This window comes from Candoia aspera, chromosome 1 (genome assembly GCF_035149785.1).
Source record: "Candoia aspera isolate rCanAsp1 chromosome 1, rCanAsp1.hap2, whole genome shotgun sequence".
In the NCBI taxonomy this organism is placed as follows: domain Eukaryota; kingdom Metazoa; phylum Chordata; class Lepidosauria; order Squamata; family Boidae; genus Candoia; species Candoia aspera.
The window spans coordinates 153,397,128-153,423,225 of record NC_086153.1 but is presented as its reverse complement, the minus strand read 5'-3'; the positions used below and the strand labels follow the sequence as shown (position 1 = coordinate 153,423,225).

Here is a 26,098-nt window from a genome sequence, read left to right as displayed (position 1 = left end):
AACAACAACATCGACTCCTTGGACAGATAGTACATTTCTGCCATCCTCTGCTATAAATCAGAAGTAGATTTGCTCTTCAAGTGTTGCATCCTAATTCTTCTGGCCATCTCCCATGCATGAAAATTCCACAGTTATTGATTCCTGGAAGAAAAAATCTTTCATGGGGAGCAGCCTCCAGTGTGTTGCCCTCACCACAACATTTTAATATAGTAGGATTGCACAGGACCTTTCTTTTGTGCCCCATCCCTTTCAGGTTTCCTTGACAACTCTTACACCTGTCTTGACTGTTAAGGCCAGCTCTGGACAAATAAGATTTTGTATGTATGTTGGTAAGGGCCACCATACTACATACTACTACTACTCTGAAGCAATCTCAGATTCATTAAACCATAAAATCCACCATTGGATAAAGCTGTGCAATTATTTGTTTTCGCTATACTGCTCAAAAATATGTCCCTTGTTTCCCCCAAGTACACACACAGTGGTTTCCCCCAAATTGCATCCCACCCCCTCTGATGATATCACTAGCTTTAAAAATCCTTAAAATGTGAACCTCTAGCCATAAAATATGACTATCTTGTTTTAAATTCTGTGCTTGACTGACCCACAGGAGGGACTGAGTTAAAAGCCCCATTGAAGAACAAAGTACATTGACAATTAATGGATCACCTGATAGGAAAATATTTCAAAGGCTGCCCTTCTCTCCTGCCTCTCCTACCCCTCAAAAGAAGGGTTGCCTTCTATTTATAATGGCTGTCAAGCTGTTGTTTAGCTTAGGAGAGAAAATGAGTTTTGATCCAAATTAAGAAAGGCATTTGCTGCAGAAATCTGCCAACTCTACTAATAAGATTAGTGTATTAAAATGGTCCTATTGAATTCAGACAAGTTGCCAACTTACATAAATTTCTTACAACTATTCAGTTACCTTCTAACTGTTCCCCCATCCCCATGTTGTTTGATAATAATTCCTATCTCTCCTGATAATTAGCCAAACTCGCTGGGGATTTTAGTAGTTGTGATCCAATAGTGCCCCTCTTTCTAGTCTGGTTGGTTGATTGATATCAACTTGGTGTTGACCCTTAGTGCCCATACAGTATAGGTAGATTTTCTCCATGACACTCGGTCCCCAACTTAGTCCTTCAGTTCTTCCAGCAGTGCATTCAACGCTGCTGTACTGAATCCATCCACCTTGCTGCTGGTTATCCTCTTTTTCTCTTCCCTCCACCTATCCCAGCATTAGAGCCTTCTCCAGAGAGCTAGATATTTACATAATGTGTCTGAGGTGGGATAATTTGAGCCTGGTCATTTGTGCCTCAAAGAGAACTTTGGGTTGATTAATTTGATGGTCCATTGGTTTGTTTTCTTGGCTATCCATGGTATTCTTAGGAGCCTTTTCCAACAATAAGAGTCCTACAGTGGCAGGAAAATGCCCCCCATCCTTCCTTCCTGTTTTTCTGGATGGAAGTTTGAGAAGGAAAGGAAAGGACATCACTCTCAGTAGAACTAAGTCTCTGAAGGGCTTTTTCCACTCACCATGCTTTTATTTGTGAAAAAGAATTGAAGCAGTCTTTGTATCTGGTGAAGGAAGAGTTCTGGCCAAAGAATTCATGCATATCAGCATGTGTCATCTAACATCATTTTGTGTTTGCGTATACACAAACTTCTGTGGTCCTTCGGAGAAGGCTATAGCTCACAGTTTCAAGGAACCTTGGGAGTGGGAATTGGGCTTGAGGACGTTTGCACATAGGAGTCAAGTCTTGTCCTGCTGTCCTCTCACTCTGTTAGGGAATGAATCTAGTTTCAGAATTTCAGAATTATACAAGGTGCAGAGCATTTTTTTTTCAGAGTTTGACAAATCCTTTGGAGGGGAGGGAACTTAAAAAATTTCTGTTCCTCCGAACTTAGTTTCTCTCCTTCCTTCCTTCCACTTCTACTCTACTCTACATATCCAAAGAGATGTTGGGAAAAAAAGAATACCTTAAAAATGCAAAAGTAGTATAAAAAATACACCCCTCCACCCTCCAATGTTTGTTTAAAAAAGAAAGATCTTCACTTGTTGATGGAAGTAAATAGAAGTAGATGAATTAACTCCTAAGCATTGGCAAACTACAGATTTTAAGACATATACATAAAATTAGCTTGACTTCAACTTTGAAAGCTGATACTTTGTTTAATGTTACTATATTTAAGGAAGTCAAAGAGATGAGAACAGAAGTGATTTTAATAAATTGTTGTTCCTGTTGTTACAGCAACTGACATTAGAAATCGCAGTGAACTTTGACAAATAGTACAGTCATGTTATCATCCTACAAACTCCTATCTTTTGCCTTTTGAAGTGTATGTCTACTTAGAAGCAAATCCCACTGCATTTAAAGGGACTGATTACCAGCTAAAGGAGTATATATAGCAACCTCAGCTTTAGATTCTTTTCAAGCAGCTGGAACATCTGTATGTTGTTGCCAATGTTCAGTTGCATGTAGGTCAATATTTACTTGCTTTTTTTCACATATCTTTGCTAATGCCATCTTCCAATCTCATTTTCAAAGTCCAATGTTTTCTTAATAGGTTAATCTATCTCAAAATAAGTAATATATTTATTAATATCTCCAGCTCTTAATTACATGGTTAATTGATTAAAGAACTTTTGATCAAAAGAGCACACCCAGAAACATATAATTTTTAATAAATTAAAGGGTGTCTTCTCTCAGTAGGAAAGATACTCTTATCATCTCCTAAGATACTCTGTGCCCCATCCAAAAACAAAGGTTTGAATTCCATTGTGCCTTTCTGTCTGAGGAGGGCTTTTGATCCAGCAAAATATTGCTACACATTTGGTATTTCCCAGTCAAGTCCAGTTTCTAGATCAGTGTTTCTCAACTTTGGCCACTTTCAGATGTGTGGACTTCAACACTCATTCCCCAGCCAGCAAGGGGAATTCTGGGAGTTGAAGTCCATACATCTAAAAGTAGCCAAGGTTGAGAAAGACTGTTTGAGATTCTGAATACCCATCCAGCAGAGAATCTCAAAAGAGCTAAAATGTTTGGGATTACTTGTTTTTTTAAGAAGCTGAAGAGGCTTTGGAGTAGCCTTGCCTGCCTCCCCCAGCTCCTTACCCCTTTGTCTTTCCTGCCTCCCTTTCCCATCCACCTATGCATTCTCTCCCCATTTTCTGCTTCTGCTTAGTATCTCTGCTTTTTCTTCCCACCCTATTCAATCTGTTTTGCCTTTGCCCACCTCTCCCACTCCTTCATGCCTGGACTGCTTTCTTGCTTTCCTGGGATTACCCCCATCACCACCCTCATTTCCTCTCCAGGATCCAGCCGCCTTCTTCCCTTCCAGCCTTCCCCACTCCAGGATCCAGACTTCCTCCTTATACAGTTGTATTAGAATTAGTCTTGCTGTGGAGGATGGACAACAGAGAGGTTAGGGTTCAAGATGCATGACTGTATCATATACTCCCTGAGGTAATATTAACATTATCAGAAGAGGCAGTAGAGACCAGAGACTTTTCTTTTGGGATTAATGGGCAGGCAATTAGAAAAAAGTCATGGAACTTTGTTTTTATATATATGACAACTGCAGTGAGACCATTATATGCTCAAAAGTGGAAAGGTTTGATACTACCCACAATGGAGGGATGGCTGGTGAGGATGATGGAACTTGTTGAGATGGCTAAATTAACTTCTTTGATTAGAGGAAAAACAACATCTACATTTATGGATGGAATGTGCTGGAAACCCCTTACAGACGTTTTACATGAAATGGAACAAAATGCACTTAACCGTTTGGGGTTTTGATGGTTAGAAAAAAACTAGATAATAGAAAAAAGTGAGCTTTTTTGGTAACCGTAGAGTAAGAGTTAATTTTGTAATTGTACTTATATTTGCTGCAGAAAAAATCAGATGCTTCTTTCTATTTCTTTTTGTTCTCTTTTTGTACTCCTTCTCTCTCTTTTTTTTCTTTTTCTTTCTTTCTTCCTTTTACTCCTTATTAGTTGGTGTTAGTTTTTATGTTCTTTGTAAAACTTTTAATAAAATTTCTATTAAAAAAAAGAAGAGGCAGGAGAGGCATGCTCCAGGTCCCATCTGTTAAGGAATGCCATCTGGAGGGAACCAGGAAGGAAACCTTTTCTTTCATAGTGGTGCCAAACATCATCCCTCCAGAGATCAGATTGGCCCAAACCCTAGTGGCCTTTCGTAAAGCCTTAAAGATGTGGCTTTGCCATTGGACTGGGGTACCAGGTGTGTGGTACAGTAGCTATGCTGATTGTTAGTGGTAGTCTTTTATATTTCAACTGAGGATTGTGTTGTATGGTTTACGTATATGATTTGTATATAGTTTTTAATTGTTGTGAGCTCTCCAGAGTCATGTATTTGAGATGAGTGGCTATATAAATCAAATAACAAAATAAAGTGCACAGGAGATGGTATGCATGCCTATGTGCATAAAAGTATGTTGGACATCAACAAAAGAGACTTAGGTTCAAGCTTCCCCAGGCACTTTTGGCTCACTCAGCCCAATGCATGCTACTGGACTGCTGTTATGGAGATAAAGTTGGAGATTCCCATATAGGCCACTGTGAGTTCTCAGTGAAAAGGTGAGATACAGATCCAGAAATAAATAAAATGTTCACATGTAACTACTCTCCTAAGCATTTTTTAAAAATCAATTCCATAACCCTTGCTAGCATTTTTCACTAATTTCTTTTGTGCTACCTTTTGTGCTGTGCCAAATCATTTTTTTGCCATAGGCAAAACCCCCAAGAGTTACATAGAGCAAGTTGCAAAAAGGATCATGTTAGACTTCACTGGTTAACACAGAGTGTTCACAGTGGTAAGTAGTGTAATCCTCTCTGTGAACGATTTCTATGGCCCTTAACATGTAAGCCCAAAAATTTGCAGTTGCCATAGCAAAAGAAGCCACACTGGGAAAACTGAACAAAAACACCATTTGTTCCTCATCACAATCTAGGTGAGAAGATCAAGTACTTTATGGATCTTTTTCTGCCCCTTCCATGTTCTTTTAGAAGGTCACCAACCCTTTGGGACAAATTTTCAAGAATTGTGGGAGCCAGCAAAAATTGGTCTCCTTCTGTTAGCCAAGACTTACTTTTCTGGATATGAAAGGGCTCTTGTTTACAGAATAAAAACCTCTGGGTGCAACCTAAAGAAAAGGTATGCAAATTGGATACATAGAGAAAACAATTGATTACAATCCAGCTGATTGGCTTCCTCCCAGTTTATCCTTTTACTCCCAGGCAAAACCAGTTTCATCAGACAGCCAATTTGGCTGTGCAGTTGGGGAGGGCTTTGGTTTAATGAATGAGTTTTAAGGATGCTCTAATTTTGGTTTGAATTTTCTTGCTGTTTATTTGACTCCCCCTTGGGTGGAAGAGCAGATTTATTGAAGAAGAGAAACCAGGACAGGGCAATGTCAGAATCAGATTTTTTTTTAAAGGCATATGTAGAGCAATATCATCTATATGTTTTTATACATTGAAGATTGCTGTCAGCATTAGCCTCTGGGACTGACATTTGGGGATTTACTTAGAATGTGAAGGAGGGCTCCAGAGCAACAAGACTAAATTACCAGATTTCCGAAACTACTGAATTATAAAATTATCTTAGGAACAGCTCCCACTGACTCAGTCTAAAATTATGTAATTTCATCACTGCATTCACTGCACCTCCTCCACTGTCTGCAGTAAAACTGATATTTCAGTACAAAAAGCTAGTTTTGGTCAAACTGGCACGTTTGAAGCTGTAAGGCAAGTGCAGTGAACTGAAAAGGGCCCATTTTCCCCTCTCTTCTTGGCCTATCTATCACTCCACTGCTTCTAGAAGCAATTTTGAAAAACACAAATCCTAAAAAGATCAAAACGCCCAAGGAATCATATTCAAAGAGAGGACACAGGCACTGCAGGATTCACTGCTTTCATGAAAATGACAAAAGCAGCATTGGGCCATTGTAATGCAAGCTCTGTGCTTTTTGTGTTGTTGTTTATTCGTTTAGTCGCTTCCGACTCTTCGTGACTTCATGGACCAGCCCACGCCAGAGCTTCCTGTCGGTCGTCAACATCCCCAGCTCCCCCAGGGACGAGTCCGTCACCTCTAGAATATCATCCATCCATCTTGCCCTTGGTCGACCCCTCTTCCTTTTGCCTTCCACTCTCCCTAGCATCAGCATCTTCTCCAGGGTGTCCTGTCTTCTCATTATGTGGCCAAAGTATTTCAGTTTTGCCTTTAATATCATTCCCTCAAGTGAGCAGTCTGGCTTTATTTCCTGGAGGATGGACTGGTTTGATCTTCTTGCAGTCCAAGGCACTCTCAGAACTTTCCTCCAACACCACAGTTCAAAAGCATCGATCTTCCTTCGCTCAGCCTTCCTTATGGTCCAGCTCTCGCAGCCATATGTTACTACAGGGAACACCATTGCTTTAACTATGCGGGCCTTTGTTGTCAGTGTGATGTCTCTGCTCTTAACTATTTTATCGAGATTTGTCATTGCTCTTCTCCCAAGGATTAAGCGTCTTCTGATTTCCTGACTGCAGTCAGCATCTGCAGTAATCTTTGCACCTAGGAATACAAAGTCTTTCACTGCTTCTACATTTTCTCCCTCTATTTGCCAGTTATCAATCAAGCTGGTTGCCATAATCTTGGTTTTTTTGAGGTTTAGCTGCAAACCAGCTTTTGCACTTTCTTCTTTCACCTTCATCATAAGGCTCCTCAGTTCCTCTTCACTTTCAGCCATCAAAGTGGTATCATCTGCATATCTGAGATTGTTAATGTTTCTTGCAGCGATTTTAACTCCAGCCTTGGATTCCTCAAGGCCAGCTTGTCGCATGATGTGTTCTGCATACAAGTTGAATAGGTAGGGTGAGAGTATACAGCCCTGCCGTACTCCTTTCCCAATCTTAAACCAGTCTGTTGTTCCGTGGTCTGTTCTTACTGTTGCTACTTGGTCGTTATACAGATTCTTCAGGAGGCAGACAAGATGACTTGGTATCCCCATACCACTAAGAACTTGCCACAATTTGTTATGGTCCACACAGTCAAAGGCTTTAGAATAGTCAATAAAACAGAAATAGATGTTTTTCTGAAACTCCTTGGCTTTTTCCATTATCCAGCGGATATTGGCAATTTGGTCTCTAGTTCCTCTGCCTTTTCTAAACCCAGCTTGTACATCTGGCAATTCTCGCTCCATGAACTGCTGAAGTCTACCTTGCAGGATCTTGAGCATTACCTTACTGGCATGTGAAATGAGTGCCACTGTTCGATAGTTTGAACATTCTTTAGTGTTCCCCTTTTTTGGTATGGGGATATAAGTTGATTTTTTCCAGTCTGATGGCCATTCTTGTGTTTTCCAAATTTGCTGGCATATAGCATGCATTACCTTGACAGCATCATCTTGCAAGATTTTGAACAGTTCAGCTGGGATGCCGTCGTCTCCTGTTGCCTTGTTATTAGCAATGCTTCTTAAGGCCCACTCAACCTCACTTTTCAGGATGTCTGGCTCTAGCTCACCGACCACACCGTCAAAGCTATCCCCGATATTGTTATCCTTCCTATACAGGTTTTCTGTATATTCTTGCCACCTTTTCTTGATCTCTTCTTCTTCTGTTAGGTCCTTGCCATCTTTGTTTTTGATCATACCCATTTTTGCCTGGAATTTACCTCCAATGTTTCTAATTTTCTGGAAGAGGTCTCTTGTCCTTCCTATTGTATTGTCTTCTTCCACTTCCGCGCATTGCTTGTTTAAAAATAATTCCTTATCTCTTCTGGCTAACCTCTGGAATTTTGCATTTAATTGGGCATATCTCCCCCTATCACTGTTGCCTTTTGCTTTCCTTCTTTCTTGGGCTACTTCTAGTGTCTCAGCAGACAGCCATTTTGCCTTCTTGGTTTTCTCTTTCTTTGGGATGTATTTTGTTGCCGCCTCCTGAACAATGCTGCCAACTTCTGTCCAGAGTTCTTCCGGGACCCTATCTACTAAGTCCAGTCCCTTAAATCGATTCTTCACCTCCACTGCATATTCCTTAGGAATATTAGTGAGCTCATATCTAGCTGATCTGTGGGTCTTCCCTAATCTCTTTAGTCTGATCCTAAATTGTGCAAGAAGAAGTTCGTGATCTGAACTACAGTCAGCTCCAGGCCTTGTTTTTACCGACTGTACAGATGCCCGCCACCTTTGGCTGCAAAGGATGTAATCAATCTGATTTCGGTGTTGTCCATCTGGTGAAGTCCATGTATAAAGCCGTCTCTTAGGTTGTTGGAAGAGAGTGTTTGTTATGCAGAGTGAATTGTCTTGGCAAAATTCTATCAGCCTGTGTCCTGCTTCGTTTTGTTCTCCCAGGCCATACTTACCTGTAATTCGAGGTGTCATTTGACTGCCCACCTTAGCATTCCAGTCTCCTGTGAGTGCTTTTTGTACATGGCATGTAACCTCACAACTCATGTACAAAAGAGGCAGAGCTTATGGCAAGACACTTAACACCTTATACCCCAATACCTCTGGGCAGGAACATATTCAAGAGCACTTCTGAAATAATGATGAATAATATTTCACCTTTGTGACACTTTTTAATGATTACTTTTTTGCTGGTGTTTCTGATAGTCTGTCCCAGAAACCAAGTATGTATGTATGTGTCTGTCTGTCTGTCTATCATCTTTCATTTTGGAGCCATGTGTATGTACTGGAGACACATCAGAATTCAGGTCTAAGGTTGAAGTTGTCCATTGCTTTCAGTAGGCTGTATAGCCTTAAGATTCTGTCTCATTCTTACCTGCTTGCAATTAGTTTGTGCACCCAGCTGTAATTTGTGCCCCATTAATAGGATGAACATTGGATAAAATCAAACAGAAGAATGGGTTAAGGACAATGGTTTTCATCTGCAGAATGATAATGGCTATGTCTGTAATATATTCCTTTATCATAGAGCGCCCTGTCAGCACACTTTCTATATTAACATTGGGGTGGATTTTTTAAAATGTCTGTGAAGTTGAATACTCAGATATTAGTTTATACTTAATTTGTTTTTAAGAATTCCTTCCTCTCTTTGAATTTTTTTTCCCAAAACACTTTCATTAAAATGAGAAATGCATTACTCTGATATATGATTTAATCTTAGCTTGTTAAAATGTGATTTCTCAAATATGACTACATAGTAGTTAAATAAGCCTTTGGAAATATACACTTGTTTTAAGAAAAAAAATAAAGTGCATTCTCAAGAAAGGCATAAAATATAGAATTATTTGTTTAACACCAGGTCTTACTGGGGCAAAGCAGTTAATTACCTACTTCATTACAGTCAATGGAAGTACAGTGGTTTTAGAGCAAAAACTGTTTTTCATCTCCTCTTTGTTACATGGTGAGACAGCTGTTCTTACGACAGATCCATTATAGCTTATCACCAGAGGACAGACCAGGAACATCACACCATGAAATATGTTTCTTGTCACCACCAGCCAGAACAAATGCTGGAACTCCTCAGAAAGGAGTGGAAAGCAGAGGAGATCTGTTCTTGGAGAGGAGTGGACATTAACTCAAATAGATTGGCTTCATTGATTTTAATGTACGAGAATTACTATGACACAAAGGCAAGCCATAACTCCCAGCAGTAATATGGATTTCTCCCAGGTGCCCCCTCTTCTGCATTAATGTATGCAGTTTAACAGCATCAAGGAAAGAAGGATTTGTAGGATAAAAGTCACTTCTGGTTTTCCTTTGCACAATGAACATGCTACTTTTCCAAAGTCACTTTACTTTAGGAGGTATCATGGTTATATTTTTAAAGTCAGTATTGTCATGAGTACTGATAGCGAGCAGGAGGGGGCCTCTATCCAGGGGGGAAAACGCATGCGTAGTACTGAGGAGTTAAGCAGCCATTCAGAGAGACACAGATTGGACCCGCCTTAATTTTTGGGGTTTATCTGTCTGGGTTTTTCCCACGCTTCTTCAGTTTGTTAGGATTTTCTGTCTTATGTAGCAGTAATAAACACTAGAGACCTATTCCTCATCTCAGTGTGATTCCTGACTGTTAGGACAAGTATTCCCTGAGTAGTGCTGATGTTGCCAGGTGATGTGGATATGATTATTATTTATTTGCAGTCCCAGATCAATAAAAGGGATCTGATGAGCCATCTGCTTCCAAACACAGTGACATTCTTGCCTATGGGCCCAGAGAAATGATACTGCAGATAATTGTGCTTATACTAAGAAACCCTTCATATCTTGTTACAAGGGGTGGTTGGACATGCCAGTATCTCCTGGCAGGCATATTGCAAAGATGTATTCTTCTGGAAATTAGAGTTTTTTTAAAAGTATTTTGGGAATATGAGAGACTTTTAAAAAAAAAAAAAAAGTCTTATAGCCTTAAGACAATGATGTAACCATTTTCCTAGTAAGGATGGACTTACTCGGCATTTGTTGGGAGTAACAACAAAAAGTTGGCAGAAGATGTGGTAGTTTGTGGTACAGTATCCTTCCATGATAGGTAGCAAATTAGTTTCCTTCTAGTAGTGTGTTGTTGTTGTTGTTTAATTTTTATCCCGCCTTTTTATTTTTATAAATAACTGAAGGTGGGAAACATACCTATTGCTCCTTCCTCCTCCTATTTTCCCCACAACAACAACCCTGTGAGGTGAGTTGGGCTGAGAGAGCACGACTGGCCCAAGGTCACCCAGCCGGCTTTCGTGCCTAAGGCGGGATTAGAACTCACAGCCTCCTGATTTCTAGCCCGTTGCCTTAACCACTAGACCAGACTGGCTCTAAATATGTCTTCTATTGCTATCTACACTCTAATGATATATTCTTAAATACATCAAATATTACAAATGTTCTAGTAGAGCTGCCTTTGGAATGAGAACCATCTAATCCTTTAATTTGAATATGCTTTGATGACCATCAATACTTTCAGTTTCTAATTACCTATTGACCACTTCTTGAAATTGCAGGGACAATAGTACCTGGGCTTGGTTTCTTCTTTGAGAAGCAATCTCTTGTAACTTTCAACTGGGCTCTATATATCTCCATTTTTCTCTATGAAAAATAAGCTGAACATGACTTTGGTATGTTTGGAAATTACCAATTTCCTGCCTACGTGACTGTTGAAAAGAGTGGAGGACAAGGTCTTCTCTGCCCTTACACAGAGGCCTCCAACTGCTGGCCTGAATGAGTATCAACAGAGAAGGCTTTTACATATCTATTTTGGCTCAGAAAGGAAAGAAAGGAATGAGCCTGGAGCATTTGGAAAGTGAGGAGGCTAAGATACTGGCTATGTAACACATGAAAAACAGCTGTGCCTCAGAGAAAAACTATAGTTTCTTATGCAGAGCCACCTAATGTCACCAAAGGATGATCTTTGCTCAAACAACCAGAGGGGATCTCCAAGCATGGGCTGAAAAAGTGAGGCTGTGCCGCAGAGGAGAGAGAGAATATTAAAGCAGCACTTGGAACTGAGCCACACATTTGCACTTGGAAGGCAGATGCCTTCTGGGTGCTTCAGGCACTCATTAAATTATGAGGCACTTCATTGTCAATCATGCTGTTCCGTGCTGTGGTAAATATGAGTGACCCAGAACAGACCAGTTAAGGGGAGACAAGTGAGGAATGAAACATATTCATGTCACTGGATGGCTGCTTCCAAGACAAATTGAAGCATGCTTATACCTTTCTCTTTGATCTATTGTTTTAGAGTTTACCCTTACAAAATAATGACATGGATTCCAAATAGTGGATAGTAATTGGTACAAAAGGTGGAGAGGTCAGGGTTTTGGCTTTGGCTGTGCTGACTGACTTCATGGTTTGAGCCAGACACTGGAAGATCACCAGCGAAGACCAGTTCTTCCTCTTTAGGACCCCCTTTATTGTATTTTGCTTAAGCAAAACCTAGCCAGAGGTCAGGGACCAAGTGGAAGGGCTTCAAGCCAATAATTTTGGAGAACAAACTGAATAGGCTTCAGAAGATCACCCATTCACAGTCTGTTGTAGTACAAGTGGATGAATTGTATTGCTATGACCTAGTTCTAAATATGCACCTATAATCAATGAGCATATGCAACTATTAAAGTAACCAGAATTGTTGAGTGCTTTTTCTACTGGTGCATAAATGGCCACCCTAGCACCAAACTATTTTAGTTTTTTACAGTTACGCTATATTCTTTGACAATACTGTTAAGTAATGGCTCATGCTTTTGTTTGATCAGAAGCACGTACATTTTGTTAGGAAATATTTTGTTGGCTGGGCTTCCCCTCCACAACTTTAAATACTCTAGTGGTTTGTAGCAGGTTCCACCTTTTTAAAGCAAGGGATGGAAGAGGAAGTGTTCGGTTCGCATTGTATCTAATGTAGCAAATTCTCATTTCTTTGAACCAGCACATTTATGCTTGAATAGTCACACTTTTTCAAATGTTATGTTGCAGTTCTCCAACCAAATGCAATTTTAGTATAAATTACTGAAAACAGTAACAATGACCTCACATGAGAGGTGGGCATGAAATATACCTTAAAAAGCTGCTGTTATATGATCAGAATTGTTGCATTCTATGATGCCTGAAGTTTTTTAATGCCATTCTGATTCTGTATAGAAAGGAGACACATAAGCACTGAACGAATTGAGAAACTTATCCTATACCCCCATCCATAACCGTGAATAAGAGACTGTGAATTCCCTTAGTCGCGGCTAAGAGATATAAAATAATGGATTGTTCTAAAGCAATAAGCTATATAGTTTGTATTCTGTTATATGAGATTCTTCTCTGATGGCAAGCGACTGTACAGTGGCTTGAGCCACAGCCAAGGCAGGGCATGCCCCGGTGAGCATGGGACCTAACCAATTAATGGCATGCAATGTCAAATCACCAACTTCACCCTTTGCAATGACTGAATTAATTCCAAGTGAGTCAGAATATGATTAAATCTGGAATAAGGCCTTTAAGCACTTTTAAGCAATGTCATTCCATACCCGCTTACTCAGAACTAAGTTACCCAGAGTTCAGTATTGTCTCATTCCCAGGCAACTGTGAGGCCTAAGCCTCAGTGATTGAATGAGATCTTACACATGTGCAACTGGTTGCAAGGTCCATTAAGCTCAAACAGCAACTTTTTGAGCAGATATGCTCAAAAGTTATTAAGATGGGTTACAAATCACATGTTGATATGTAAACAATACACAGGTTCTATTTTGTTTTATTACTCCTCTGAATAGCAAAGGATCTGGCTGAACCAACATCTAATAGGCTCTATAAGACAAGAACAGATACCAGATCTTAAGAGCTTTTCCAGGTTCACACTATCTGAATGATGTTGCTTCTGCTCCTTTATTTGAGGTGTGTGCCAGTCCTTGCATTGTATTTGTACAAGGACAAGTTTCATAAAGTCTCCTTCCTAGAGAAGTTCAAGACTGCAGAGTTTCTATCATTACTGCATGATGACCATATCCACTAAATTCTCTCTGTATCCTTATTCCACTGTTATCTGCTCCAGAGCAGCAATTCAGTTCATCTTTAATATGAGTTACAGTGTAACTCATTTTTGTCAGTATTATGTAACAGTCATGGCAATCATCATTAATATTCAACGGCACAACAGAGAGACTTTTTAAGGAAATAAATAGCCTAAAGAAGAAGGCAGAAAGTTGATAATTTTACTTCAGTTTATTTGTTTGTTTATGTGTGTATATATGTAAGTGACTCATCTATTGCCTCAGTCCACTAGGACTAAAAGCCATGTACAAATATTAATGGGAACATGTGTACACGGAGAGCCAGTTTGGTGCAGTGGTTAAGGCACCAGGCTAGAAACAGGGAAACTCTGTTTTAGTCCTGCCTAAGGCACACAGCTGGGTGATTTCAGGTCAATCACTCTTTCTGAGCCCTAGGAAAAAGGCAATGGCAAACCATTTCTAGAAAATGTTGCCCAGAAAATTGTAGAGACTTGTCCAGGCAGTCTCCAGGAGTCAAGACTGATTCAGAGGCATCCCCCCCGCACACACAAAAAAAACGGCCTACTGGAAAAGCCAGATTTTTACCAACTTCTGAAGACCATGGGGGTGCATTCTTGCTTTGGGAAGCAGTCTGTTCCATAAGAGAGGAGCTGCGCATAGGTGCTGCTCCTGGTAGGTGGGGTCCCTTAGCATTTGATTTCTGACCATCCATGCTAGACAGGCAGAATCTATCTGGGAAAGATATTTACACTATTGATGTCAAGGGGACTATTCAAACTGTAAATGTGGTAAAATCTTTGAGTGCCTCTCTCAAGACCTTGAGATTGCTCTCCTAATTGCCACTTACTATGGGATAGATCCCATTCAACTCAGTAGTAATTAAGTCTAAGAGGCTATGCCTGGAAGTGGACTGCATGAAAATAAATTACGTGTTGTGCATTAGCTGCCACTCATCTTACATCAGGGCAGGCAATCTGCAGTCCATGTGCCATTTTACACAACCTAGATCCCCTTGGAGCCCCTACCTCAAGATCATGTTGCTGAAATTCAGTAAGAAATTGCCAATTTCACGTATTTTTTTAAAAAATACATTAAGTGTTCAATAGGTTAATCATATGAAAAAAATAAATGAAAAATTATGCATATACCCCTGATCCCATTGTCCCTGACCTTTGACTATGCAGGCTGGTAGATAGTTGTTGAAATCAAGAATATCTAGAAAACCATGGATTCCTGGTGCCTGCCTTAAACACTGTATGTTGAATCCAGGATAATTTCCTATAGCTCCAAGCTATCTACACTCTGATCTTCTGAGAAAGTCACAACATGTTTTAATCTAGTTTGAGATACTATGATAGCAGAACAGAGTAGAAAAATAAATCATGTGGTCTTTGTGCCGCTCTCTCTCTCTCTCTCTCCCCCCTCCCTCTCCCTCTCTCTCTCTCTCTCTCAACACACATGTGACACATGGTTCCTTCAGTGACCTTTTTACGGAAGAATGAAGTACCAGTAATATACCATTTGTTTTGTTACTCCTTTCCACAGAACAATCTGCAGAAGTGAATCGCAACCTGGAAATGATTTCTTCTCTATCAGTATCCTGGCAAATAACATTAGATTCTCTGGCAATGGTTCAGGCTAATATCAAATGGTAATTTCTTGTAAGAGTCTATTCTTGAGGATAGAGTTAGCAAGAGTATGCAATAATGCACCTTGGGGGGAAATGACATCTTTGTCTCCAAATTTTCCATCTGATTAAAGGATGTAGTGGACTGTCCCTGTGTTCCTTGCGGAATTGCTGAAATGACTCTGAATGGTTTTATCACTATGACATTAAATCAAAGGCAGCCTTTAATCAAAAGCTATCTTCTGTTCCCAGACCATCGTTAGAGGAAATAAACCTTGCAAGGATGCTTCAATCAATGGCTTGCTGGAAGAATTTGACAATATCTCTGTGACCCGTTCCAACTCACTTCGGAAGGAGAGCCCTCCCACGCCTCACCTGAGATCCTCGAACCATATAGAAATCCACCAGCAAGAAAATGGCTTCATCACCTATTCTCAGTATTCCAGTGAGTCAGAAACAGGGACTGATTTCCTTGCCGAAAAATACAGAGACAAACGCCTTCATGGGGAGGAAGCAGACAGATACTCCCAAGGTAGCTGTGCTGCAAAGCAAAACGGACACGTGGCAAAATTGAAATCCAGTGAGATGTATTTTTCTGAAGCCAAGCCCCTGAAGTCTGACATCTCTAGGTTCCTACCAGATTACCACGCTCCTTTGGAAACAAAAAGTAAGCTGAATGAGTATGGTGGCCTGAAGCTGGAATATCAGAGGGCACCTAGTCACTCTTCTCTGGATTACAAAGAGCCCTTTCATTATGCTCTCTCTAGAAGTTCTCTTCACAGTCAATGCTCCAGAGAGAGACTAGAATACAGTGACAGCGAGTGGTCCAAGGATGATTATGACAAAAGACCAAAATCATCCTATGTGAACCAGTCAAGTCCTCAACCAACCATGAGGCAAAGGTCAAGGTCAGGGTCCGGCCTCCAAGAGCCAATCATGCCCTATGGAGCAAGTGCTTTTAAGTCCAATCAGCAAGGGTATTCATATAGTTCCTACACCTACCCTCGGTTGTCGGAAACAGCAGCCGGCGTTCCAAAGGTAAATTTGTATAGATCCACATTTTCAACCTTACTATTATTTCAGTACTTAAACACTATGTTGCCCTTTAGTAATGTGTCAGTGCCTCACTTCTAAAGGAGGGTTTATACCCCAGAAAGGTGACAGGGATTGGCGTGCAGACATGTACCATGAATGAAGGCTTTCTCATTTTCAATCCTTGTCATTGTGGTTTTATCATCATCTTGGCTGCAGCTTTCCTGCTTATTCCAAATACATGGCAGAGGTCAATCAAGGGTCTTTCCAGATCAATACTGGTATTACTGTATGTAGGAATATCTAATTTGAAGATTGTATTATGGACAATAGAAATGTATGGAACTAGTCCATTTGCAGGAATTTCCTCATATTTCTGCCTCGTGGCTTAATAGCTTCATGGTTGCCTCAAATATCCTTGTATTTTGGTATCAGTCATATATGCCTTGGTGTGTACATTAGGGGTAAATACTTTTTAAGCTACCTTGTTTTCAGATTGGTGCAGGCTTAGTTGTGCATCTTAGTTTATGTTTGGATGCAGGTTTAGCATGCAGATCATAATATATGTTTCATAAAGAGCTGAAATCTTCAACTGGCTTGAATCAGAGTGGCCACTTCTCTTAAATTTGTTTTCTTGGCAGAAAATAATTGGGATAAAATCGGAAAGGTAGATAATTCAGAGGAATTACAATTACAAAACTATCTGATTCCTATAACATCCCCATGTTATAGTAAGCACCCAACTGCCATAGCTTTTGTTGTTTATTCATTCAGTTGCTTCCGACTCTTTGTGACTTCATGGACCAGCCCACACCAGAGCTTCCTATTGGTCGTCAACACCCCTAGCTCCCCCAGGGACGAGTCCGTCACCTCTAGAATGTCATCCATCCACCTTGCCCTTGGTCGGCCCCTCTTCCTTTTGCCCTCCACTCTCCCTAGCATCAGCATCTTCTCCAGGGTGTCCTGTCTTCTCATTATGTGGCCAAAGTATTTCAGTTTTGCCTTTAATATCATTCCCTCAAGTGAGCAGTCTGGCTTTATCTCCTGGAGGATGGACTGGTTTGATCTTCTTGCAGTCCAAGGCACTCTCAGAATTTTCCTCCAACACCACAGTTCAAAAGCATCGATCTTCCTTCTCTCAGCCTTCCTTATGGTCCAGCTCTCGCAGCCATATGTTACTATGGGGAACACCATTGCTTTAACTATGCGGACCTTTGTTGTCAGTGTGATGTCTCTGCTCTTAACTAGTTTATCGAGATTTGTCATTGCTCTTCTCCCAAGGATTAAGCGTCTTCTGATTTTCTGACTGCAGTCAGCATCTGCAGTAATCTTTGCACCTAGAAATACCAAGTCTTTCACTGCCTCTATGTTTTCTCCCTCTATTTGCCAGTTATCAATCAAGGTGATTGCCATAATCTTGTTTTTTTTTTGAGGTTTAGCTGCAGGCCAGCTTTTGCACTTTCTTCTTCCACCTTCATCATAAGGCTCCTCAGTTCCACTTCGCTTTCAGCCATCAAAGTGGTATCATCTGCATATCTGAGATTGTTAATGTTTCTTCCAGCGATTTTAACTCCAGCCTTGGATTCCTCAAGCCCAGCACATCGCATGATCTGTTCTGCGTACAAGTTGAATAGGTAGGGTGAGTTTATACAACCCTGCTGTACACCTTTCCCAATCTTAAAGCAGTCCGTTGTTCCGTGGTCTGTTCTTACTGTTGCTACTTGGTCGTTGTACAGATTCCTCAGGAGGCAGACAAGATGACTCGGTATCCCCATACCACTAAGAACTTGCCACAATTTGTTATGGTCCACACAGTCAAAGGCTTTAGAATAGTCAATAAAACAGAAATAGATGTTTTTCTGAAACTCCCTGGCTTTTTCCATTATCCAGCGGATATTGGGAATTTGGTCCCTAGTGTCTCTGCCTTTTCTAAACCCAGCTTGTATATCTGGCAATTCTCACTCCATCAATTGCTGAAGTCTACCTTGCAGGATCTTGAGCATTACCTTACTGGCATGTGAAATAAGTGCCACTGTTCGATAGTTTGAACATACTTTAGTGTTTCCCTTTTTTGGTATGGGGATATAAGTTGATTTTTCCAATCTGATGGCCATTCTTGTGTTTTCCAAATTTGCTGGCACATAGCATGTATTACCTTTACAGCATCATCTCGCAAGATTTTGAACAGTTCAGCTGGGATGCCGTCGTCTCCTGCTGCCTTGTTATTAGCAATGCTTCTTAAGGCCCGTTCAACCTCACTCTTCAGGATGTCTGGCTCTAGCTCACTGACCACACCGTCAAAGCTATTCCCAATACTGTTATCCTTCCTATACAGGTCTTCCATATATTCTTGCCACCTTTTCTTGATCTCCTCTTCTTCTGTTAGGTCCTTGCCATCTTTGTTTTTGATCATACCCATTTTGGCCTGGAATTTACCTCCAATGTTTCTAATTTTCTGGAAGAGGTCTCTTGTCCTTCCTATTCTATTGTCTTCTTCCACTTCCATGCATTGCTTGTTGAAAAATAATTCCTTATCTCTTCTGGCTAACCTCTGGAATTTTGCATTTAATTGGGCATATCTCCCCCTATCACTGTTGCCTTTTGCTTTCCTTCTTTCTTGGGCTACTTCTAGTGTCTCAGCAGACAGCCATTTTGCCTTCTTGGTTTTCTCTTTCTTTGGGATGTATTTTGTTGCTGCCTCCTGAACAATGTTGCGAACTTCTGTCCATAGTTCTTCCAGGACCCTATCTAATCTACTAAGTCCAGTCCCTTAAATCTACTCTTCACCTCCACTGCATATTCCTTAGGAATATTAGTGAGCTCATATCTAGCTGATCTGTGGGTCTTCCCTAATCTCTTTAGTCTGATCCTAAATTGTGCAATAAGAAGTTCGTTGTCATGCGCTGCCTACCGCTGAGTGAAACACAGACACTGATTCAGGGAAGAGCAGGTTCAGGTTTATTACAGCGTAGTGCTAAACGAGAAAAAAGCTGAGAGTGAAGGGAGCGCGCCGGTGCAGGGTTTAAATAGCCCGCGCCGGTCAGCGCCCCCCCCACTTTGGATTGCGTCATCCCCCCTTTGTCCTGCATGCTTCCGTGCCGGTAGGTGAAGGGTCGCAGGGCCCCTGCTGGTGCCCCGGGCTTCGCCCATAATCGGTTTCTTTCTCCGGCCGGTGATTGCTGTCAGCTGGGTGATCTCCGTTGCGCTTTGCTGACAGCTTCAGGTGAGCCTTGTGATCCGCCCTGTCTTTGTCTTTCCTTCTTCCTCTTTTGTGTCTTGATGGCTGGGTCATCCGGCCGGGGTCATTCCCTTCTCCTTGGGGTCTGTGTCTGTTGTTGTGCGTGCTTTGCTTATCTTAAATCCCTTCCTCTGCTTCCTAGGTATTGTCATGTGTGCTGTTGTGCTGATGCCTTCAGCTCAACGGCACTCATGACATACTGCCCCCCGTTCGAATAGTGCCCCCCCCCGGCATTCCGGTTTTCCCGGGGAGAGCTGTCAAATTTTTATTTTTTTTTGAATTTCCCACCAGAGTGTTTTCGCCCCTCCCCCTGTTCCGCCCTCTACCTCGTGTCCATCTTGGGGGGGGTGTCGAGTGCGCATGCCTCGACCACACCCTGGGAGTGCGCATGCCCCGACCACACCCTGCTTGTTTGTGCTCAGTTCATCGTGGGTAGAGGCGTGGCTGGTCGGGTGCTTATCAGCTCCAGGTAGGAACCTTATCTTTTTGTATTGTGCGTTCAGATTTGTCATGTGTGCATCCTGGGCGTTTGCCCCCTGGCGATGCACTTGTGACCAATCGTCCCTCCCTAGTGGGCCCGGGGCGGGGGGAGGGTGAGTCCCGGGGGGGAGGAGGTCTACTCAAGTCGCAGGCTTGGGGGGGCCCTTTCCCCTGGGGGCGCGGCGGGTGGGGGGGGAGGCCCGAGGGGGGAAGGGCGTTCAAGAGGCCGGTTCGGCTTGGCGCCCCTTAGGCTTGTCGGGGTACGTCCTGTGGAATGCCCGGGTCAGGTCTGGCGCCTTGACGTGTTGCGCCACCACCCATTCTGGGTGGGGGAAGTGTTTTCACCTCACCAGGTAGTGTAGTGTTCCCCGTTGACGGCGAGAGTCGAGTATGTCTCTTACTTCAAAGTGTTGTTGGCCGTCGATCATCACTGGGGAGGGCCGCGGCGTGCTTGGGTGCCATCGAGAGGTGGTTGCAGGTTTCAGGAGGCTGGTGTGAAATACCGGGTGGAGTCTCCTTAGGTTGTGCGGCAGGTCCAGGCGTACTGCCACCGGGTTCACTATCTGTGTCACTCGAAGCGGCCCGATATACTTAGGCCTCAGTTTCTTCGAGGGTTGAGGTGATTTCAGGAATTTGGTGGATAGGTAGACCATATCCCCTGCCTGGAACGTTGGTTGCTGGCGCCGGTGCTTGTCGGCCTGTTCTTTGTAGGCCGCCTGTGCTTCCTTCAGCGCTGCCGTGATTATTGGCCACGATTCCGCTATCTTCCGTCCCCAGTCGCTAGCATCCACTTGGGGTCCCGGGGGTTGCGGTAGCTCCGGTATGGGTACGAAGTCGCGCCCAGAGACTACTTCGAACGGGGTTTTCCCCGTGCTCGTGTGGACGGCGTTATTGTATGCGACTTCTGCGAACGGAAGCAGTTCGACCCAGTCGTCTTGGTGGTAGTTGGTGTATGAGCATATGAATTGTTCCAGGGTGGCATTGAGAATTTCTGTGGCTCCGTCCGTCTGGGGATGCCAGGCCGTGGATAGGGCCTGTTGGGTCCCAGTCAGTTTTAGGAAGGCCCGCCAGAATTTTGAGGTGAATTGTGTGCCCCTGTCGGTCACCACACGTGCGGGACATCCGTGTAACCTGTACACGTGTATAAGGAAGAGTTTGGCCAGTTGCTGGGCGGACGGGACCGATGAGCAGGGGATGAAGTGGGCCTGTTTCGAAAAGTAGTCCTTCACCACCCAAATGGTCATTTTCTTCTGGCTGGGTGGGAGGTCTACTATAAAATCCATGGAGATTTCCTCCCATGGGCGGGAGGGCTCCGCCACCGTTTGTAGAAGTCCCGGGGGCTTACCTGGTGCCCGTTTGGCCATGGCGCATGTCGGGCAGGACGTTACATAGGCCCTCACGTCCCGTCTCAGCGCGGGCCACCAGAATTGTCATTGTGTTAGATGCAGGGTCTTTAGGAACCCGAAGTGTCCCGCTTGCTTGATGTTGTGTGATCTGCGCAAGATCGCCTGGCGTTGCGAGTCCGGGACATATATTCTGCCTTCCCCCCATGCTAGGTCCTGCGCCATCGTCACCTTGTCGGGGTTTGCTAGTAGCCAGGGGTCGGTTTTGAGGGCGGCGGTGAGGTCTGCGCGTATACCTCCTGGCAGTCGCGGGTGGCACCGTCTGGTCGCTGGTTGCCCTGCCGTCGGTTGCGACGTGGGGTTGAGCTGCTTCTGAGCGCCGCTCCGGGTGGTCACAGCCATCCCCAGCTGGGAGGCGGATAGGACCGTCCCGATCATATCTGGGACGGGCTCTTCGTCTTGGGGCAGTCGGGAGAGGGCGTCAGCCAGGAAGTTCTTTTTGCCCGGCATGAACTTCAGTTGAAAGTTAAAGCGGCTGAAGAATTGGGCCCATCTGACCTGTTTCGGGCTGAGGCGTCTGGGTGTCCGGAGGGCCTCGAGGTTCCGGTGGTCTGTCCAGACCTCGAATTGTTGGGTGGCTCCTTCCAGTAGATGCCTCCATGTTTCTAGCGCCGATTTTACTGTGAAGGCTTCCTTCTCCCACACGTGCCAGCGCCTTTCCGTCTCCGAGAATTTCCTCGACAGGTAGGCGCATGGCTTCAGGATTCCTGTGGGGTCCTTTTGGAGGAGTATGGCCCCCAGGGAGAAGTCTGAGGCGTCGGCTTGGACCACGAACGGCCGTTCTGGGTCCGGGTGCGCGAGGATTGGCTCCGTGGTGAACAGCGCTTTCAGCCTGTTGAATGCGGTTTGACACACGGGAGTCCAATTTAGTACTGTCCCTGGGTTCTTGGCGTGCCGTGTGTCCCCCACTCCTTTAGTTTTGAGGAGGTCTGTTAGGGAGAGGGCTATCTCCGCGAACCCCCATGCGAATGACCTGTAGAAATTCGCGAAGCCGAGGAAGCTTTGGAGTTGGCGCCGTTACGTGGGCGTTCCCAGTTCACCACCGCCTCAACTTTTGCAGGGTCCATTTCTATGCCTTCCCCGGAGATTCGGTACCCCAGGTAGTCTAGGCGTGCTTTATGGAATTCGCACTTTGAGGGTTTGGCATAGAGTTTTGCCCTTTTTAGCTTCTCGAGGACTTGTCTGACTAGGGTTACGTGTTCCTCGTGCGTCTGGGTGTAGATGAGGACGTCATCTATGTAGACCAGGACTCCTTTGAACAGGTGTTCATGCAGTACCTCATTGATGAGCTGCATGAACACTCCCGGGGCCCCTGCTAGTCCGAATGGCAGCACTTTGTACTGAAAGGCGCCTAGGGGGCAGTTGAACGCAGTTTTCCATTCGTCCCCCTCCCTGATTCGGATTCGGTAGTACGCCTCGCGAAGGTCCAGCTTGGAGAATACTCTACCCGTGGATAGGTGGGCGAGCATGTCTTTCACGAGGGTAGGGGGTATTTATTGGATAGGGACGCTGCGTTGAGGCCCCGGTAGTCGGTGCAGAGCCGTAGGGTGTCGTCTTTTTTCTCCCGGAATAAGACGGGCGCTCCGACCGGTGAGCATGCCGGCTCTATGAAACCCCTTTCCAGGTTTTTATCGATGAATTCCCGGAGGGTTGTCATCTCCTTCGGGGTCATCGAGTAAATCTTCGGCCTGGGTAAGGGGACATCGGGAAGCAGGTCAATCCTACAGTCCGTCTTCCGGTGGGGGGGTAGTTGATCTGCCTCCGCTTCTCCGAAGACCTCTGAGAAGTCAGCGTATTGCTCAGGTAGGTCTTCTGGGGTAGCTATGTTGTCCTGGGCCGCCGCCTCTGCCCGTCCCACTGTGGGGTTGATCCTGCCCGCCGGAACTGGAGCCCGGTACGCGCCGTCATCAAATTGGAAGGTGCGGGTCTTCCAGTTAATGCGTGGGTTGTTAGTTGCGAGCCATGGTATTCCCAAGACTACGATGGGCCGCCCTATGTGGGTTACCACAAGCAATGTTCGTTCGGTGTTGGTGCCCATTTGGAGGGTGACCGGCTCGGTCTGCATTGTGGCTGGTTTCCCTCCCGCTGTCGAGCCGTCCAGCTGGTGGAATGCCAGCGGCGTGGGGAGGGGGAGGCAAGGTAGGTTGAGCTTGGCGACTATGTCGGGGTGGATCAGGTTCTTGGAGCACCCCGAGTCCACTAGTGCCGCGGCCGTGGTGGCTCTGTTGCCCACAGAGAGCCTGATTGCCCCCATTATTACGGGGCTTTCGTCGCTCTGTCTATGTGTTTCGCGCCCCTGTCCCACCACCTGCCTCGCGGCGCATTTTAAGGCAGGCGGGGAGCGTTTCCCGCCGGCTGGTCTGGGCCTTCGGCGTCTTCCCCCCCAAAGTAAGCGTCCCAGCCTTCGTCCGGTGTCGCTGTGGCTCCGGTCATCCGGCGGTGGGGGGGCGGCGGAGGGTTGGGTGGTTTGAGCGTTGGTTTCAGTGCGGGTTTGGGAGCGCTAGTTAGTGTTCGGTTGGAGAAGCAATCTGCCGTTTTGTGCCCCATTTTTCCGCACTTCCCGCAGGGCCCGCGAGTAAACTTCTTTTGATACGTGGGACCGGCCGGCCCCAAGTGTGGCGCGGGTACCTTTGGGCTGGTGTTTCCTTTGTCCTCCGTCGTCGCCATTAGGAAAGTGCGGTGCGCGTGTTCCGCTCTCCCCGCGAGGTGGATCCAGCCTTGCAGAGTCTCCGGGTTGTCCCGGTAGAGTGCCCATTGGAGTACCTCGCAGTTGAGGCCCCTTTTGAACATTTCTAGCAGGGTGGTCTCGGACCAGTCGTTGATCCTCCCTGCGAGGGCTTTAAATTCGAGGGCGTAGTCCGGGACAGTTCGTGCGCCCTGTTTGAGGCCTTGGAGCGCACTTTTAACCCTTTCCTTGGCTAGCAGGTCCTCAAAGTAGTGCTTCATCGCAGTGATGAAGGCGTGGAAGTCGGAGAGGGCGGGGGAGTTGGACTCGTACATTTGGACGTACCAGTCCGCCGCCCTGTCTTGTAGTTTGATCGCCACGGCTGCGATCTTGTCCGCTTCTGAGTTAAAAGAGTGTCCGTGCCGCCCCATGAACTCCCTGGCGTTTGTGATGAAAAACGACAGTTTTGCGGGGTTCCCGTCGAAGAAAATGGGGAAGTCCTTTGGGGCCCGGGCGTTCGGTGAGTCCCCTCTTCTCGCTTCCCGACCCATGGCTTCGTCCACCTGGGACGCTTGCTGGTTAGCATTTGGCCTATGGGGGTGCGAAGACCCGTTCGGGGTTTGGAGTGGGGTGTGTACCTGCACGGGGACGTGGTTGTGAGGCAGGGAGGACATCAGCGACTGCAGCATGGTCCTGAGGTCCCTTAGTTGGGCCTCCATGGCCGCGAGTCTGGCTTGTGTTTCTCGGTCCGAGATCCGCGCCGCAGCTGTGGTCGGACCTGACGGCGCTTCCGCAAGGTTGAGTCGCCGGTGGGGTTCAGGCGTTCCCATCTGCTGGTCGGCTTCCTCGATTGGGAAGTGAGTCGGCTGGTTTGCCTCTCCGTGGGTTTGGTTTGTTTTATAAAGTAACTGCTTCTGATTCAGTCTTGTCTGACAATTGTAACAGTCTTTGATGAGGCTTTTACCCAGACACAAAAACGTGTGCAGGAATGTACCATGAATGAAGGTTGAAATGAAATTAAACCGGTGATATTTTGTGTGCTATTGAACAGCAGACAAGTCCCATACTTCTTCAGTTCATTAGTTAAGTTTTGCTTGTCTTACTGGTTTTGGATTTCACCTTTCAAAAAGATTCAACAATTCTACACCCTCATCAATAAAGTCAAGCCTACATTTTCCAATGGGTCATCATCATCACCTTCATATGGAGAGTTTCCTACTTTGAAACTAAATAATTCTCACCAAAAATTGGAACAGGTGTAGACAATGTGACAGACTAAATGTTCAGACACACACAATACTTACATCCTAACACAACCATATGGTTGCTGCTGATGATTGCTGTACCTGGTCATATAATTATCATTTGATCCCTGTAAGCCAGATAGTTAGGACTATGGCAGAAGCTTTTCATGTCATTAACTCATGTCATTTGAGTTAACACTATTGAACTCAGTGGAATCATTCCAGAGCAAGAGTTGATTTATCTGATTCAGTTAATCTAGGGCATTGTGAGCTGATGCCACCCCAAAAAATCATGAAAGGAACCCCATCCTTCAGAGCAAAAATCCATGTAGTCTAGAACTGGGCAACTGTTTTCAAGTCAAGGGCTACATTTGCTCTGTGAATGGTGTGCCAGGACCTACACTCCAAAATTAAATACAGTTGGTTAACCCCCGCTCCCTACCCTTGTATGCCTAATAATTCTCCCTTCCATCTCACGAAAAATTTGTTTGGTGGAAACATTTTGAGGGGCTCTGTGGAATTGCACCACAGTATTTGATCAATGCCCATCTATGGCCTGCAGTCTTAGGTGGTGCAACTATGATACAATTACCAACCTGTTTCCAACATGGCTGGTCTGATACTTATAGTAGATGCATGATCAGAGCGCAAAGCTAGCAAATTTACTCAATTGGAATTTGAAGAAGTACTTCCTAGTCAAAACCCATTAGCCCATGTATCTGGCTGCCACAGCTAATAGCTCTTGATAGCATCAGACAAATTCTTCCTTGAGGTATTTGACTAATCCCTTTTTAAAGCTAAGCCAACAGCTAGTCCCATATCAGAGGGCAGCGAATCCCAGATCTTTGTCATGCTTTGTGTGGAGTTTTAGTTTCTTTGAGCTGTTCTATGTTCATGTTTCAGCAGAGCCTGCAGTGAAGTATGGGGACCTAGCCACATTTCATCATAGGCAGAACCGCAAGCCACA

At 44.5% G+C, this 26,098-nt stretch overlaps 1 protein-coding gene across 1 annotated transcript in view; it reads left to right on the top strand.

The window, feature by feature from the left end:
• PAK5 (p21 (RAC1) activated kinase 5) overlaps positions 1–26,098 on the top strand; it is a 139,656-nt gene that overhangs the window by 83,906 nt on the left and 29,652 nt on the right. The window contains exon 5 of the mRNA XM_063300360.1: positions 15,322–16,107. Within this exon, the coding sequence (XP_063156430.1) occupies positions 15,322–16,107 (786 nt within the window). The remainder of the gene's footprint in view (positions 1–15,321; positions 16,108–26,098) is intronic.